Below are 17,351 nucleotides of genomic sequence, written 5' to 3'. Positions count from 1 at the left end.
AAGCACGGAGAGTCGGTCGTGGAAGTATTAGAGATTCAAGGGTAACGAATGGTACGAGCATAGTATGGAAGTACGTTTTCCATGCAATCTTTTTACCTCACTTTTGTGTCAATTTCATGCCATCCCTATACAATCATCATTGTGTGCTATCTCACGAATTGTACGAATCATCTCATTTAGTGTCCTACTAACTTGGATTTCCTCACTCATTCCTCACTCACTAAGTATTACTTTATATTCGAAATAATTTCCCACTATGACTGGAAGATGTGACAAGAATCACCGTGGAATTGAAGTCGTACAAGTGCAAAAGATGACCACGATCACCACAGTGGAATTTTAAATGACCCACTCACCATTTTTTTTTCCAACTGATCTTTCTGTATAGGCTATGAATGCTCACATGTCATGACTACCGTCAGCCGTGGCCAAAAGACCAAGGAGTTTATGACAAGATAAGGTCATGCTGTTGATATGTGAGTTAAAGAAACACCTCATCTTCATGCATTCCTCACTGATCGACACGTTCAATCATCATCTCTCATTATTGTCCTTCCTCCATCCCCTCCTCTGAGCCTTCTCTCTGGTCATATGTTGGACCATGCCAAAGTATGGCACCAGGGCCCTTCACTCCTACACAATGAGAAAATGTATCATTGTCCACATTTGTCTTCCACGAGCGAACAACAGTGTAGTGTTGGCTCTGCACCATATCTTCTAGGGTCGGCATCACCTCTTCAGGCCTATCAGCATTTATTACTGGACGAAACCAGCCTACGCTATTCACGGTAAAGCAAACCTCGGCGGACAGATTTTTACTTGGAAGGTAGATGGCACGTCTCCAAGAGTGCTCGCCCACGTTCTCGGGCGGAGGGTAAATACCAACAGCATCATTTATAGGAATTCTCCAATCATGACTCGATAGGATAGGATGAGCCAGTGGATAATTTCTTTTTGATACGACATACCAAGCTGATCCTTCCTTTAGCGTATTTGAATTTAATGGCCCCCAATCCTTCTCTTTTCGAGACACTCGGATGATGTGATCAGGGATTTCAATCTACAGTAATGTGATCAGCAGCATGTAATCATTTTATCCAGATCTCTTAACTCTAGACCAACTAAGAAAATATGAATAAACTCACTGAGTCACTGTGCAAGAGTTTCTGAGACTCTTCCTCAGAAGGAACGATCATCCCGGCTGCATCCATTACTTCCTGTGGGTACTGGGAACACGCTCCATCGTATATCACCGTTGTATTGAGCGCTTGACCGGAGCGTTGTGTGAGGGATCTTACCGGTGTCCCGTCTTCCGTAGCCATTCCAAAGTTGCAATTGTATCAAGTTCTTATCTTTATACTCGAAGTTGATGAGATTGATTGAGGGAAGGAAGAGTTATAGGGGAAGAATCTCATACCCCTCTTGTTCAAATCTTCACATCAACAACTTTCGGACTTCCATTCCGACCTTTCAAGTCATTCGAGATCCGCCCGTGAAAGGGTAAAAGTGGACAACTAGTGCTTTCCATTTCCTTCAACCTTCCTGAAGCGGACAAAACTATGTGATATACGCGAGAATCACTAGTGTACTACTGTACTCGGATCTGGACCGGTGACGAATCAATCCGTGACCCGCCATTCACTTGGTCAAACACAGCTTCATTGTTTTCAAAAGTGGTAGCTAGATTGTGGTGCATATTATATCAGGTTACTCTTGGATATGTTTCAAGTAGTGCCTCAGTTAGAAATGACCTAATTACTCTTAGCTATAATAACAGGAATGCAGAGCAGGAGTGAGAGCTTGTCAGGACCAGACGTTGGAAATAGTCTGCGTCTATGAGCTATGGCTATAGGGCCTCACAGGGAGCAGAATTAGTGATGTAGTAGATAGTTTAATGATGTAGTGGATCACAGAGACTATGAGTCGATGAGATCTAGTGGCAAAAGATCTACTAAGTGACAAGAAAATACATTCGACAAGACACCTACGAAAAAGGGCTGTTTCTATATACTAAAACAGGAGCAGAGTGATACCGAAATCTACAGAGTAAAGATGGGAAACAATATGAGGTGGAAGAGCAAAGGAAGACGGAGATAGATGAGGGACACAGAGATGAAGGAAAAGTATTGCAGGACAAAGAGATAGCGATTAGGTAGGACAGGAGAACGGAGAATGTTAGGTGACGCACCGGAGACGTGACGCTCCGGAGGGTCACGGGTTAGATCGTGATGCACGAAAGACATGACTCTCTGGAGCGTCATGGTCCTGCCTCATGACCCTCCGAAGCGTCATGGAGATCTGCCACTCCATGAATTTTCCGTTTTTCCCCAGGACTTTGGTTTCTGATCTCCTGACTCAACATCCACAAGACAACCCCTTCGACTCCTTTGACATAAACTACAACAATCATGTCTGTTGTCCAGAGTGCTTTCAGTGTGGAATTTGAGCGCTCATTTCAAGAATGGTTCCAAGAGCAACACTTTAAATATACAATAACAGACGACGACTACAACACCTTTGTTGATTTGTTTTCGTTCTCACTCATTGACTTCTCTCTCACTCTTGACCTCAACCATACTTACTGCTTTTCGTGTACACCCATACACATTTACCAGGCTTTCGTAAACTCACTCACTCACTCACACCCCTGTCACGAACTACGTCGTGACACCTCGATTACTCCACCAACAATGACCCTCCTTTGGCCATCAAAACCCCATCACGCCTTAACCTCTTTACTCTACACGTAACTCAGGACTTCTGACACCAAGTACGGCGAAGTTAGACGGGGTTAGGCTAAGTAGGGACAATGGGAGCAGAAGTACGGCGATGTTAGGCGGGGTTAGGCTAAGTAGGGACAATGGGAGCAGAAGTGCGGCGATGTTAGGCGGAGTTAGGCTAAGTAGGGACAATGGGAGCAGAAGTGCGGCGATGTTAGGCGGAGTTAGTCGAAGGAGGAAGAGGATGGCCGAGGGCTCGGGGAAGTTGGACGAAGTGCGTTGAAGTACGTCAAAGCGCGAGAGGGTTGGATGAACGTCTAGGAGGAGTAGATAATATTAGCTGAGAAGATCGCTGAAGTTCTTCAGCGATCCTTGATTGTTGTCAGTAGTAAAAGACAGATAGAGATAGCTATAAATCAAGATACATCGCCATCAGTAGATCAAAACCCTAGTTAGAGTAACTACGCCGAAGTACGCCGTAGTTACACCCCTTTCGACGTCTGCGCCCTCCTGGTTGGGCGAGACATCGACTCAGAGCGTGAAGTTAGCCGAGGTTCGTCGACCGTCGGTCTATTAAGAAGTAGTTGTTCGACGGCCGTGACAGTATCAAGGATCGCTCTTACCGACGACCCGTGCGAACCTCGGAGAAGTACGAAGATAATATGGAACCAGAAAGAAGAATTACACGAGGCATGAGTAGGGATGGAGACAGGATGGAGGAGAACGAGAGGAGAGCATTGGAGGAGCTTAGCAGAGCAATGGGGCAGGACCTTGGAGTTGAGGATAGTGTGGGGGGGTCAATTCAAGGAGATGAGTTCGTTCCACCGGTGCTTTCTAACCCTCCTTCTCCTCCGTCTAATGCTCTCCCACCTGTGGGATCCCCACTTGGATCAGACCAAACCCCACGCCCAAGAGAAAACACTGGAAGTACGGCGAACTTGGGAGAAGAAGGAACACAAGGGGTGGTGTTGGCCTTGATGCAGATGGTGGCGAATATGAACAAAGACATGATGGAGGAGAGAAGACGTAGGGAGGAATGGGAACAGAGAAGAGAAAGGGATACAGTGGGCGGGATTGCAGAAGGGATATCAGAAGGGGTGAGGTACGCCATGGGACGGCAAACTTCGGCGACCCCAAGCGTAGTGGGCGAACAACGGAAAGGGATAAAGCTACCTAACCCAGACCTATGGAGAGGAGATCGGAACAAGTTAACCGCCTTTCTGTCTGAGTGCGACGTACACTTCGAATTGAACTCTCATCTTTTCCCCGACGACACTAAGAAAGTCTTTTTCATGATCTCTCATCTACGCGAAACACCTCTTCTTGCAGTGCAGCCCGATCTATCCAAAAGACCTCTTCCTGAGTACCTCACGACACACGATCAGTTCGTTAAGTACCTCAAGACTAACTTTGGTGATCCAGACGAAGAAGGAACTGCGGCCCGACAACTTAACGACCTCAAGCAAACCGGGTCTGCTTCGGACTACTTCTCCGCCTTTCAGCGACATGTTGCGATTCTCAAGTGGTCTGATGATGGAAACCTAGTTGACCGAGCCAAGAAAGGACTAAAATCGCACCTTCTAGATGAAATCGCAAGACACGGTAGATCGTTTGGGACTGTAAAAGAGCTATTGGAGTTTGTGATTCCCTTGGACAACCGCCTGTGGAGGAGACAAGTGGAGAAGGAGGCAGAGAGGAAAAGGGAAGGAGGGATAAGGACAACGACAGTGGTGGACAGTCAGAGGACGGAGAAGAAAGAAGAGAAGAAATGGGAAAAGGGGCAACCTTCGGCGCAGGGTGGTGCCCAGGCGGCTATGAGGTCGACGGTGGTAAAGAGTACACCGCCAAACATCGACGAAGTTCGCCGAAGATGGCCTAGGCCGAGCTCCGATCTGAGGGAGACAAGGAGGAAGGAGGGGAAGTGTACCGAGTGTGGTGAAGCAGGACATTGGCTGAAGGAATGCCCTGTAAGGGAGGCTAAGGTTAAGGTTGGACTGTTGCCTCCATGGGGGGAGAAGTTCGGAGAACGTGGTGGAGGATCGGGAGGGAACGCAGTACCTCTCGGACAGAGGAGGAACTTGAATGCGGTTGGAGGAGAAGTAGATTTGGAAGAGGACCAGGGAAAAGAAGAGGACCTGTCGCAGTAGGCGAGGCTCGGCGGGTCCGCCATATTCTCTCGGCCACCATTCCCAAACCCATAAAAGAAACACAGCTGATGGAGCCAGAGGATTGTGAATACAAAAATACACCACTCAGTACCCCTTGTTCATGCAATGTCGATAATCATCTCCTCATCCCTTCCGTTTCCAGAGATCAACCTAAATCGGACATTTTCATTAATGGAATGAAGCTAACTACGCTCTGGGACACCGGGGCTACTTGTTCATATATAAGTCCTAGAGCGGCGACGAAGATAGGCGCAGAAAGGAGACAATATCAGGTGAGCGTACCCGTTCACATGTTCGACGGCTCGGTGAGTGTCGCTGGACCCATCACCGAGTTTGTCGAAGTCGGATTTAGTTTGACGAAGGACGCCGAAGTGCGATCTGTTTGTCTCGATGTAACAACGCTCTGCGACGCAGATGTTGTGATAGGGTGGGATTGGATGAGGAAGGAAGGGGTTGTCCTTGATGGAAGAGACAACTCGGTGAAATTTCCCATCCCAACCCCACCAAGTGCGGCGAAGTTAGCGGCCATAGGGCTGCCGACTCTGACGGACGCGATAGACCGCCGCGGCGAAGATGAGCTTGAAGAGCTGAGCCCGGAGGAACAAGACGAGTTGTTCCAGGTAGTTCCTGAACAATACCACCAGTACATTGACGTTTTTAATCCGAAGAAGGGAGGAGAGACCCTTCCCCCTTCAAGGTCCTACGATTTGAAGTTTGAGCTTAAGGAGGGGGCGAACCTTAAGGTCGCCTCCCTCTATGCTCAAGGAGAAGATCAGAGACGCGCGCTGAGAGACATACTAGATCGCGAAATCGCCGCTGGCCGAATTCGGGCAAGTAACTCGCCATACGGCTCACCAATGTTTATGATACCGAAGAAAGCCGAAGGACAGTGGCGAATGGTCATCGACTATCGAAAACTGAACGAAGCGACCATACCAGATGCCTACCCTCTCCCTCTAATAGGTCAAATTACCGAAGAACTTGGAAAAGCAAGGTATTTCAGCAAACTAGATCTAATTGGAGCATACCAATTGTTGAGGGTGACTGAGGGACATGAACACCTGACGGCGTTCAGGACACAGTATGGTATGTTTGAATCTCTGGTTGTTCGTGATGGGCTGCGAAACGCCCCCGCGGTCTTCCAACACTTCCTAAATGAGGTGTTTAGAGAGCTACTAGGGAATGGAGTCGTGGTCTACATTGACGATATCCTCATTTATGGGAATACGTTGGAGGAATTACGAGGAACTACGGCGAAGGTCTTTGAGGTACTGCGGAAGGCGAGCCTGTACGTGAAAGCTAGTAAGTGCGAGTTCGAAAGAGATTCGGTGGTGTTTCTGGGTTTCGTGGTATCCTCTAAAGGTGTATCGGTGAACCCAGAATACATTGATGCCATCACTTCCTTCCCACGTCCTAAGAATCTACGAGAGTCAAGGGGATTCATTGGAGTTGTAAGCTACTACAGGCGCTTTGTCCCCAACTTCTCGAAGATTGCTAGACCTATCAATGACTTGACAAGGAAGGAGGTACCATTTGTATGGGGAGTCGAACAGGAGTCAGCCTTCAAAGAGTTGAAGGCTAGGATGTGTACTGCGCCGGTGTTAGCCCATTTTGACCCTACATTGAAGACGATATTACAGACAGATGCGTCGTTCTTCGGCTGGGGGTTCATAATTTCGCAGATCAACACGGCTGGTCAAGAACACCCGGTAGCTATTGAGTCTGGTGCTTTCAACACAGCTCAACTGAATTATACGGTAGGAGAAAAGGAGTTCCTCGCTGTAGTGGAGGGTTTCAGAAGAAGGAGACACTTATTATTGCAGGTGGAAACCACAGTACTTACCGACCATCTAAACCTTACCTACTGGATGGAACCGAAACAACTCAGTCCTCGGCAAGGTAGGTGGGTAGAGGAGCTAGCTAACTTCAGGTTTAAAATGGTTTATCGGCCAGGAACCCAGGCAAGTCTTCCAGATGGATTATCTAGACGGGCGGACTATCATTCCGGGAAAGGAAGTACCATGGTACAAGAGAGCAACCTTATCCAAGGTCTGCCGAAGTTCGACGAAGTTGACGCCACCACGTCGGAGTTGCGTCACCTCCTTCGAGCATTGCAAGGGACAAGGGAGGTAAAGGAAAATGATCTTGTGGACCCTATGGATCTAGTACTTGGAGTTCAGGAGGACGAAGACATAGAAGGGGTCAGAGGAGAATTATTAGGAGTCGTTTGCGCTGAGTGTTCTCATCCTACGTGTAACGATAACGTGCAGGAACCAGGATCAATCACCGAACTACGCCGTAGTTCGCGGTCTCCTCTAATCCTTCGTGGGGGGTGGAACTCAAGAGGTTTCCTCACATTCGACGATCGCATTTATGTGCCGAACTACGCCGATGCTCGGCTGAAGATCATGAAGATGCGACATGACTCAGCCTTGGCCGGTCATCCAGGTTCGGCGAAGACTCTTGAACTAGTCCTGAGGGATTATGTCTGGGTTGGAGTAAGGAAGGATGTCGAAGATTATGTTGCTGGATGCGCGGTATGTCAGAGAGCGAAGACTAACAGACAGAAACCTCATGGGGAGCTTAAACCACTGGAGGTAGCTACGAAACCTTGGTCTAGCATCTCGATGGATTTTATCGAGGAGCTGCCAAATTCCCATGGATATAATTCCATCCTGGTAGTGGTGGATCGGTTGACCAAATGGGCCATTTTTATCCCGACTACGACGAAGTTAACCGCAGCCGGCCTATCAGAGTTGATATTGGACTATGTGGTGGCCCAGCATGGGTTGCCAGAGAATATAGTATCGGACAGGGGATCGAAGTTTACCTCCAAGTTCTGGAAGAATTTGACCGATAGTCTCGGAATAAGACTACATCTCTCTACTGCATATCATCCACAGACTGACGGACAGACCGAACGAACCAACCAGTCTTTGGAACTGTATCTTCGAATCTTCACCTCCTATCAGCAGAACGACTGGTCAAAGCTACTCGCTCGAGCTAGCTTTGCTTACAACAACACCCAGCACTCTGCGATAAACAAAACCCCATTCTATGCGAACTATGGATATCACCCTCGTTGGGCTGAAGAGATAAAGGCTAGCGAGGTCGAAGTGCCCGCTGCTACGGTGGTGGTAAAAGATTTGACTGAAATACACAAAGATTGTATCGAAGGAATTGAGAAAGCTAATGAGAAGTACGCCGAAGGATACAATAGGAAACACCGGACTACGCCGAACTTCGCGGAAGGAGACCTAGTGATGCTGTCGTTAGAGAATATTAAGACGAAGAGACCAATGAAGAAGTTAGATGTTAAGCAAAGTGGGCCGTACAAGGTAGTACGGCAGGTAGGTTCTCATGCTTGTAAATTGGAATTACCAGGAACGATGGCAGGTATCCATGATGTATTCCATGTCTCCTTGCTCCGTCCTTATCACCCTCCAATATTTCCTGGTCAGCAAGCTGAGCCACCTGGGCCAGTAGAAGTAGACAATGTGGGAGAGTCTTGGGAGGTAAAGGATATTGTGGACTCTAGAGTAAATAAGAGGTCAGGAAAGTTAGAGTACTTGGTGGAGTGGTTAGGTTACGAAGGAACAGACGATTCAGTATCATGGGAACCAGTGGAGAACGTCGATGGAGCTGATGACATATTGGCGAAGTTCCACGAACTTCACCCTACTAAGCCGAAGGAAGGGCGCCTGCGAAGGGCTAGGAGATAGAACGTACTGCATACAACATAGGATTACAGCTACGTACCGCTCACTTGTCCTTACTCTTACCCTTACCTTTTCCTTTTCCTTTCTCCTTCGATCTACTCGGTCCCGCGGGATTAGTGTGGAGGCTACCGATGACCGAAGGTAGATCGAGAGTCTCAGACGGGAACGCAGTAGAGAGAGAAGCATTCCATGCCCGATTCATAGCCCCGAAGAAGTCACCGAAGTCCTGGACATCTCGAGCAGCTTGCATGCTCGGAGTCCTCCACAGAGAACGTATGGTCCGTAGACACTCGAAGGGAAGACTGAGGAGGTCTAGAGCAGTCTGGGCGGAAGCTGGGACACGGGAACTACTACGGCGACCTAACCAGTCAAGGGACGGTGGTGGCTCATACGCCATAGGAGTGACTAGGAAGGGGGTGTCGAACAGTCTTCGGCGAACATCGGCTATCTCAGTAAGGCTTCGGCGAGAGACGTCCGCTAACCTTGTCCTTGCTTCGTCGTCCAGAGCCCCAGTGTTGACTACATCTACTAACGCCGCAGTAAGATTGTTTAAAGCGTTAGCTTGACGAGAAGAGAAGTCAAGCAGGAGAGATGTATCATTTCGGGCAGCCTCAAGCTGAGTAGTGAGACCGAGGACGAGAGAACGATAAGTGGCGAATTCCTTTTCGTCCTCAGGAATACGGACGTCCAGGGAGATACGAGGGTGGACGAGGGACAACCGGGGAGCAGAGGGACCAGCACGCTGAGTATCTTCACCTTCCACATCACCATCATTGAAGGCAACCTCCTTCTCTTTAGATTTCCCTTTTGATTTCTTTAAAGAAGACTTCGGTGTCTTCTGGGGAGCAGAGGGAGGGGTGACGGGAGGGGCCGCCGAAGTGGCCGGAGGAACAGAAGGACGCCGACTTCGGGTGCTGTGAGCCGGGGGAGAAGCTACCACTGGAGAGGACGGACGTGGCGCCGAAGGACGAGAGGCCGAAGAACGAGAGGCCGAAGGACGGGAGACCGAAGGAGCAGAGGCCGAAGGACGGCGAGAAGACGAAGGAGGAACAGCCGGGAGACGTGATGGGCCGGCCACAGGAGCGAAGGGCGACGGCGACGGAGGCGACGGGCGGAGGTCCGGCGAAGTACGGCGAACCGACCGGAGAGACGAAGGAGGTACCCGTGAGCGGGGGACAGACGCTGGAGTCTGAGGAGGGGGGAAGGGAGAAGCGTCGAAGGGACGGGGCGGGATGTCCCGGGCAGAGGAAACGGGACAGAAGGAGCAGGGGCCAGACGTGCATGAAGCACAACGGAGGGCCTTGTTGTGTGGCCTGACTGCCTTGAGGCAGGGCCAGTTTGGACGATTATACGTGATAATCTCACGTCTACTAATTAGCAGGAGTAACTTCGGCGTAGTACGAATAGGTGGACTCACCGGCAACGATCACACGCTTCGTCAACACCAACCGCGATCCAACGACCAGGCTCGGACTTCATCTTCTCCCACAAGTACTCTTCTTCCCGCAGTGATCTCTTCACCCGTTTGGGCGAAGGCTCCCCTCTGGGAGAAGGGGGGGGAGCAGCGACGGGGGCGGCGGGAGCAGGACCGGCGGCGGGAGCAGGACCGGCGGCGGCAGCAGGAGCGATGGCGGCGGCAGGGCGGGCGGCGGCAGCAGCGGCAGCAGCGGCGGCAGCGGCGATGGCGCCGGAAGAGGAAGAAGAAGAGGAAGAAGAAGAAGAGGAAGAAGAAGAAGAGGAAGAAGAAGAAGAGGAGAGGGAACGGCGTCGTTTCTGGCCCACAATTTGAGCAGGGGGAGGGGCAGGAGCGGCTGCGAGTTAGCAATGTCTTGGAGAGCTAAAGAACAGATAAACAAGGCCAAGTTCGGCGAAGGTGTGAGAGGTTGGACGAAGAACTCACGCTCAGGACTATCTACGTTGTTGTCCTCTACACTAACCGCCACCATATCATCATCCGAGTGTTCCTCTAACTCGGTTTCACCCCCCGACACGATTCTATCATCCTCATCACTATAATCACCCCCTTTTCCTTCGAAGTCTGACTGATCGTCCGACTCCGAACCACTGAGCGACTCCTGGTCGGAGGAGGACGGAGACTCACCAGGACGAAAGGCGGGCGTCCTGCGGCGAGGGCTGGCGGCAGGAGGGGAAGCAGAGCGAGAACCAGGAGGAGGAGAAGCAGAGGGAGAACCAGCGGGAGGACCGGCGGGAGGAGAAGCGGAGCGAGGAGGCGGGACATCGCCAGACGGCTCCCCCAAAGAAAGGGTGCCGAGGCCGAGGGAGGAGACTTGGCGAGATCTGTCGCCGAAGGAAACTGAACATCAGCCAAGTCCGGCGAAGTAAGGTAAGTGTCGAGGAATAACTCACGAGCAGACGACACCATACCACCAAAGTTCCTCATGGCGGCGAAAGGGTTAGATGTAGGAGTAGAAGGGGCCATGACGTTAAGATATTTAAATGAGAATAAAACTCGAGGCGATGATTCAAGATGGGAAAAAGAGAGAAGGTCGACGAACTGCTCAGTATTTAGTATAATCAAACCTAACCCCTCGTCGTCAACATGCAGCAAACTTCGCGTTTCATCAACAAAAGGCAGCGCAGGGACGATCAAAATTCCCACGCTATAGTGTCTCATCTCAATATAAGCGAGGGTTACTTCGACAAACAACGGTGTTGTTCGGCTGCCATTCAGGAAGCGTGTCTCACCTACAAAAGACACAGGGCTTCTTACGGCAAACCTCGACGAAGTTAGGGGAGTCTCATTGTCGGGTTCTGGAGTGAAAGGAGGCCCAACTACGAAGTGCGGCGCAAAGAGCAGAAGAGTGGAGGATGGTCATGGGGAGGGAGAGAATGGGGTACTACGCTGCTAAGTTCTCTTGCCACGACAGAGGTGTAATCGCTCACGAGGACGTTCGCGGCTAAAGAAGGGGGCGACTGTCACGAACTACGTCGTGACACCTCGATTACTCCACCAACAATGACCCTCCTTTGGCCATCAAAACCCCATCACGCCTTAACCTCTTTACTCTACACGTAACTCAGGACTTCTGACACCAAGTACGGCGAAGTTAGACGGGGTTAGGCTAAGTAGGGACAATGGGAGCAGAAGTACGGCGATGTTAGGCGGGGTTAGGCTAAGTAGGGACAATGGGAGCAGAAGTGCGGCGATGTTAGGCGGAGTTAGGCTAAGTAGGGACAATGGGAGCAGAAGTGCGGCGATGTTAGGCGGAGTTAGTCGAAGGAGGAAGAGGATGGCCGAGGGCTCGGGGAAGTTGGACGAAGTGCGTTGAAGTACGTCAAAGCGCGAGAGGGTTGGATGAACGTCTAGGAGGAGTAGATAATATTAGCTGAGAAGATCGCTGAAGTTCTTCAGCGATCCTTGATTGTTGTCAGTAGTAAAAGACAGATAGAGATAGCTATAAATCAAGATACATCGCCATCAGTAGATCAAAACCCTAGTTAGAGTAACTACGCCGAAGTACGCCGTAGTTACACCCCTTTCGACGTCTGCGCCCTCCTGGTTGGGTGAGACATCGACTCAGAGCGTGAAGTTAGCCGAGGTTCGTCGACCGTCGGTCTATTAAGAAGTAGTTGTTCGACGGCCGTGACACGAAACAAGCTACTACAAGCTTGTGCCGGCAGCCGAGGTGTTCTCAAAGATCAAACATGTTCACTGCAACATTGTTGGACATTCAGGACAAAACAAAACTCTCTCAGAGATACGAGCTCACTATCGCGGGATTGGCAAGTTTGAGATCAAAAAGATGATTGAAGCATGCAATGTTTGCCAGTTGAAGTAAGAGTCTCTCAGTTCGCGGATCATGCTTATGAACAGGGCGCGAAACAAGGACAAGGGGCAACTTCAACCGCTGAAGTCTGATGATCCGTTTGAGCGCATCCAGATTGACTTGATTGATATGCGTGCAAATGTATGTGAGAAAGATGGAAAGAAGTTTCACCGGATCTGTCATATCAAAGACCATTTCACCAAATATTCTCAAGTTGTGAGTCAGTCTTCTTGCAACTTCCGGCACTGACCCCAAGTATCCAATGACGAAAAAGTCGGCCCGAAATGTTGAAGCATGCCTGCTCACATGGATCAATCACTTTGGTGCCCCTGATATCCTTCAGTCTGACAATGGTCGTGAATTCTGCAATACTCTTATCACCAATCTCGCTGAGACATATGACATGAAGATCAAACATGGTCTTCCACGAACACCTCGAGTTCAAGGTCTTGTTGAGCAAGCAGGTGGTACTGTCAAAACACGTCTGTCAAAGTGGTGTCTTGAACATCCAGATCGTCCATGGTAAGCCCTATGCTTTCAGTCTGAGTACTGCTGATTGATAGGATAGAAGGGTTATCTACTGTTATCCGTTCAATCAATTACACAAAGCACAGCGCCACACTTCATACTCCACATGAGGCAGTCTTTGGAAGGAAGCTTCGGGAGATACAACTTTGAACAGTTGGAGAAGATCGTACAATCATTCAGGTGCAGGATGAGCGGGAAGAGATTTCTGATGACGGGTCAGAAGAAGCAGATGAGAGGACGGAGTTGGTGTTTGAATGGGAAGAAGATGACGAGATTTATGGGACACAACAGAATCAAGGAAGTGTCCAGGCTACAGCGGAACCGCTGAACATACTTCAAACTGGTAAGAGACCAAGTGTTCAAAGCTGAATGTCATTCACTGATGCAGCAGAAACCATAGAGCCTTTAGAAAACAGACTCCACATTGCGCGGAATGTCCCTCCTCAAGTCAATGCAGCCGGGTTGGGTGGAACCACTGGTGCTAGGACTGAAAATATCCACTCACAAATGAGGGTACGACCAGAGGTAGTACGAAACCAGATGATAGCTTGATATGGTACAGATCACATACACCACGAGTATGAAAGCAAGGATCAAGTCACGCTATATGTCCCGGCAATTGACAGACTTGGTGCCAATGCTAGTCGGATCCCATGTCTAGTCTGTGAGGTTTTTGACACCAAACCGAAAGCATATCGCTTGCTATGTGAAGCTGGTGTCCTCAACCGACTTTATCAAAGCAAGGTACTTAATCCGGCAGAATTCTATGAGATCCCAGAATCAGTTCATCTCTCCCTCTTTCGATGGAAACAACAGCCTGTCATCTCCCTCAAGGAAGCAGCACGAAAAATCCTGGGTATGTCTTTGTGATTCTCAACAGAGTTTTAAATCTAACATGGTAGGTGTTTCAAAATGTGAAATTTGATGTAGGTGTAAAGGCGACTGCGGCACAAATCAGTGTACCTGTCGCAAGAGAGGACTCAAGTGTTCGCTTTACTGTCACAGGGCAGAACGGGAGTGCTTGAATTTCTCTCGACTCACCGCCACAGAAAGGAATGTGGTCAATGCTTCCACAGATTCGGAAGGAGGAGAAGTGTCAACTGGGAAAAGTAGAGGGAGAAAGCAGAAACGTAAGAGGACCAGCAAGGAGAAAGAGAAAACGCCTGGTACTCCTGAGAGTACGTCTTACTGGATGTTTGATCTGAAAATTGCTGACCATAGATGATGATGGGGAGGAGCATGCCTCTCAGTCTGCTCCTGACATAGAGAGGACTGAGGAAGAAAGCGACTCTACACAAGACACCAATTGGCCCGATCATTGTTCTGAATATGAAACTTGGAGTGATGGAGATGAGAGGGATGTACCACACGGGTTCTGGGATTCGAAAAGTCCACTTGAAGACTATCCTCGTTATTTTCCAGGGAAGGATGAACTGTGGTTAGCAGAGACATGGGAGGTGGATGGAAAGACCTGGGGTCTGGACAAAGAGATGCGTGCTCTAGTTTGTAAGTACAAGGCCTGGTTGTGGCGAGAGGTGATGATGCGCCATATGGCAGGTAGGAGAGGAATGATGCACCGAGGCTTTCGTGGGGAGCATGGAAAAGTGATGACGGATGTGAAAAGTGTGATATTGGCACGAGCTCGTTTCAAAGAGAAGTATGGGGAGTTACTTATTGGGGAGCCCGTATAGAGTGTTATGTAGGTGAAGCTCTTATGCATGTGATATCTTACAGCTTTGTGAATAGCTGATCGTAATCTCCTGTCTAGAACCCCATTATGACAGAGGGTAGTAGTTTTTCCTTGTTGGCAGGTGATTGAGAATGTCACTCCAAACTATGAAAATGTAGGTCATGACACTCCGGAGCAGCATGACCAAAGCTGTGACCCTCCGAAGCGTCACGGGTCTTCGGTGGGTCATGAAGATGGGTCTGGAAACCCGTGACACTTCGAAGCAGCACGGCTTCCGTGCATCACGTAACAGAGAATCCCGTAGCGGGAGTAGTGAAGCGGGAGGTAAGGACTAGAATAGGAACTTTTCCGTGCGAAAAGACTAGAATGGCAGCCAGCCCTAGAATAGCAACAATGGACTAGAATGACATCATCTTTAATGATAACCGTTTGCTTGTCTTACTCTTGATCACCCTCACCCTCTACCCCCTCTACCCGAATGTTGAGGTCATGCTTGAGAGATCCGGTGACGTTTGAGTACTGGGAGAGTGCTTATGTCTGCATGAGGAGAGGATGGACGTGTGACAAGACAATCTGGAATTCCGTTGCTATTCTAGGGTTGCCTGCTATTCTAGTCTTTTCGCACGGAAAAGTTTCTACTCTAGTCCTTACCTCGTGAAGCGGGAACGGGTAGGGTGGAGTACGACTTCTGCGTACAACTCTGAGGAACCCGTCTATAGGTACCCGTGATCCTGACACTGACGAGCCCGCCATGAAGTGAGAGATTATCCGGAGAGGGTGGAACATGTATGATGGATGATATCTGTTAGGGACACGGCCGGAGACGTGCACCTCCGGAGCTGCATGGTTCAAAACCCCCCTCTTGGACCCGGCCAGAGAACCATGCAGCTCCAGAGGGGTCCGCACACGGCCAGAGCTTTCCCACTCTTGTGATCCCCAAGCTCTCCACATACATAAAATCATAGTACAGATATCCTGTGGTACCATCTTCTGGACTCTTCGAGTCATGGTGATCTGTTAGCCGATAGAATCGGACCAGGACGGCCGAACCGCCGTTAGAATTACCCCTTCCGTCGAATATTTCTCCGTTCAACTTATCCTCTGAACTTTATTCGATCGTCTCTGGTTTAATGCGTGTGAGTGGAATGTGATAAGTATAAAGACATGTAGAATTGATGCATGTCCTTTTTCCCCTCTGTATTATCATCTAATTATAAGCGAAAACAGATTAATAGTCGGAAGACACACACCTCTGTGAATATAAAGGCAAGTCCATCATCCTCATTACCAACCTTCTCACAATGTCCTATGTGTCGTCCAAGATCTCGTTTGAGAATCTCCCTAAGTTATCCTACAATCCAGCAATGTATGCTTTGTGGAGGAAGTCGATCGAGGTGTATCTACAGATAGGTGACGCTTCGAATATCGTCACAGGTAATGATACCGAACCTGGTCGAGTAGGGGTTAGGGCGACAGATGAGAGGGCGGGATCAGTACCTCCTAGCACGCCCGTCGAAGGGCAAGTGATTGGTAGGAGGATCACTGGAGAAGAGTTGAAGGAATGGGAGAAGTGGCAGGCGAGTGTCACGAACTATGTCGTGACACCTCAATTATTCCACCAACAATGACCCTCCTTTGACCATCAAAACCCCTATCATGTCTTAACCTCTTTACTCTACACGTAACTCAGGACATCTGAGACCAACTACGACGAAGTACAACGGGAGAATAAGATATACGGGGGCCTGGAGCATAGGGACAACGAAGTACGGCGAGGTTAGACGGAGTTAGGTGAACTAGGGACAATGGGAGCAGAAGTGCGGCGATGTTAGGCGGAGTTAGGTGAATTAGAGACAATGGGAGCAGAAGTGCGGCGATGTTAGGCGGAGTTAGGTGGACTAGGGACAATGGGAGCAGAAGTGCGGCGATGTTAGGCGGGGTTAGTCGAAGGACGGAGAAGGACGGCCGGGACTCGGGGAAGTTGGACGAAGTGCGTTGAAGTACGTCTAAGCGCGAGAGGGTTGGGTGAAGATCTAGGAGGAGTAAATAATATCAGCTGAGAAGATCGCTGAAGTTCTTCAGCGATCCTTGATTGTTGTCAGTAGTGAAAGATTGATAGAGATAGCTACATACAAATTAAGATACATCGCCATCAGAGAAAAACCCCAGTTAGAGTAACTACGCCGAAGCACACCGTAGTTACACTCCTTTCGACGTCTGCGCCCTCCTGGTTGGGTGAGACATCGACTTAGAAGCGTCAAGTCAGCCGAGGTTCATCGACCGTCGGTCTGTTAGAGAGAAGTGTTCGACGGTCGTGACAGCGAGGGAGAATAAAGCGCAAGGGATGATCAAGGGAACAGTGACGGAAGCTGTAATGCTTGACTTATCTGAGAAGATGTCAGCTAATGAAATGTGGGATTACTGCTTGAAAATGCACGTAACAGCCACGAACAAGAACCAGAGAAACGTCCGTCAAGCATTGTTTAGCTATGACTTGAGGGAAGATGCGACGGCCGAAGAGATGGCTAAGCATGTAGAGGATTTCTCGAAGACAATGGCTGAAGCGAAGTTGGTAGAATTGAACTTTGACTCACAGGAACGAGCAGGTCTATTCCTCAATACCATCCTAGCACCAGCATACAGGATCATCCACGTAGAACTAATGTCGGTACCTGAAAAGGCAAGGACATGGGACAAAGTATTGTTGATCTTTAATGCAGAAACGGCGAGACGTAAAG

At 49.4% G+C, this 17,351-nt stretch overlaps 5 protein-coding genes across 5 annotated transcripts; 2 read left to right on the top strand and 3 right to left on the bottom strand.

Moving 5' to 3' along the window:
• Nucleotides 1-544: 544 nt before the first annotated feature.
• Nucleotides 545-1,322, bottom strand: TREMEDRAFT_62108 (uncharacterized protein; the record flags this gene model as incomplete). Its single annotated transcript, XM_007004508.1, has 2 exons — nt 545-1,060; nt 1,146-1,322. 2 exons carry the CDS (start codon nt 1,320-1,322, stop codon nt 545-547), a joined length of 693 nt encoding a protein of 230 aa, XP_007004570.1.
• A 2,060-nt stretch (nt 1,323-3,382) lies between these two features.
• TREMEDRAFT_62107 (uncharacterized protein) lies at nt 3,383-4,867 on the top strand (the record flags this gene model as incomplete). Its single annotated transcript, XM_007004507.1, has 2 exons — nt 3,383-3,784; nt 4,463-4,867. The coding sequence occupies 2 exons, from the start codon at nt 3,383-3,385 to the stop codon at nt 4,865-4,867; spliced, it is 807 nt and encodes a 268-aa protein (XP_007004569.1).
• Nucleotides 4,868-8,650: 3,783 nt separating this feature from the next.
• Nucleotides 8,651-11,047, bottom strand: TREMEDRAFT_62105 (uncharacterized protein; the record flags this gene model as incomplete). The annotated part of the gene is made up of 5 exons (XM_007004506.1): nt 8,651-9,974; nt 10,025-10,418; nt 10,508-10,645; nt 10,709-10,921; nt 10,975-11,047. The coding sequence occupies 5 exons, from the start codon at nt 11,045-11,047 to the stop codon at nt 8,651-8,653; spliced, it is 2,142 nt and encodes a 713-aa protein (XP_007004568.1).
• Nucleotides 11,048-15,051: 4,004 nt separating this feature from the next.
• TREMEDRAFT_62103 (uncharacterized protein) lies at nt 15,052-15,621 on the bottom strand (the record flags this gene model as incomplete). Its single annotated transcript, XM_007004505.1, has 2 exons — nt 15,052-15,132; nt 15,265-15,621. The coding sequence occupies 2 exons, from the start codon at nt 15,619-15,621 to the stop codon at nt 15,052-15,054; spliced, it is 438 nt and encodes a 145-aa protein (XP_007004567.1).
• A 293-nt stretch (nt 15,622-15,914) lies between these two features.
• Nucleotides 15,915-16,241, top strand: TREMEDRAFT_62102 (uncharacterized protein; the record flags this gene model as incomplete). The annotated part of the gene is made up of 1 exon (XM_007004504.1): nt 15,915-16,241. One exon carries the CDS (start codon nt 15,915-15,917, stop codon nt 16,239-16,241), a length of 327 nt encoding a protein of 108 aa, XP_007004566.1.
• Between the last annotated feature and the right edge of the window lie 1,110 nt (nt 16,242-17,351).

Source organism: Tremella mesenterica (genome assembly GCF_000271645.1).
Source record: "Tremella mesenterica DSM 1558 unplaced genomic scaffold TREMEscaffold_5, whole genome shotgun sequence".
Taxonomy (NCBI): domain Eukaryota; kingdom Fungi; phylum Basidiomycota; class Tremellomycetes; order Tremellales; family Tremellaceae; genus Tremella; species Tremella mesenterica.
This window is presented reverse-complemented; position numbering and strand designations above follow the sequence as displayed.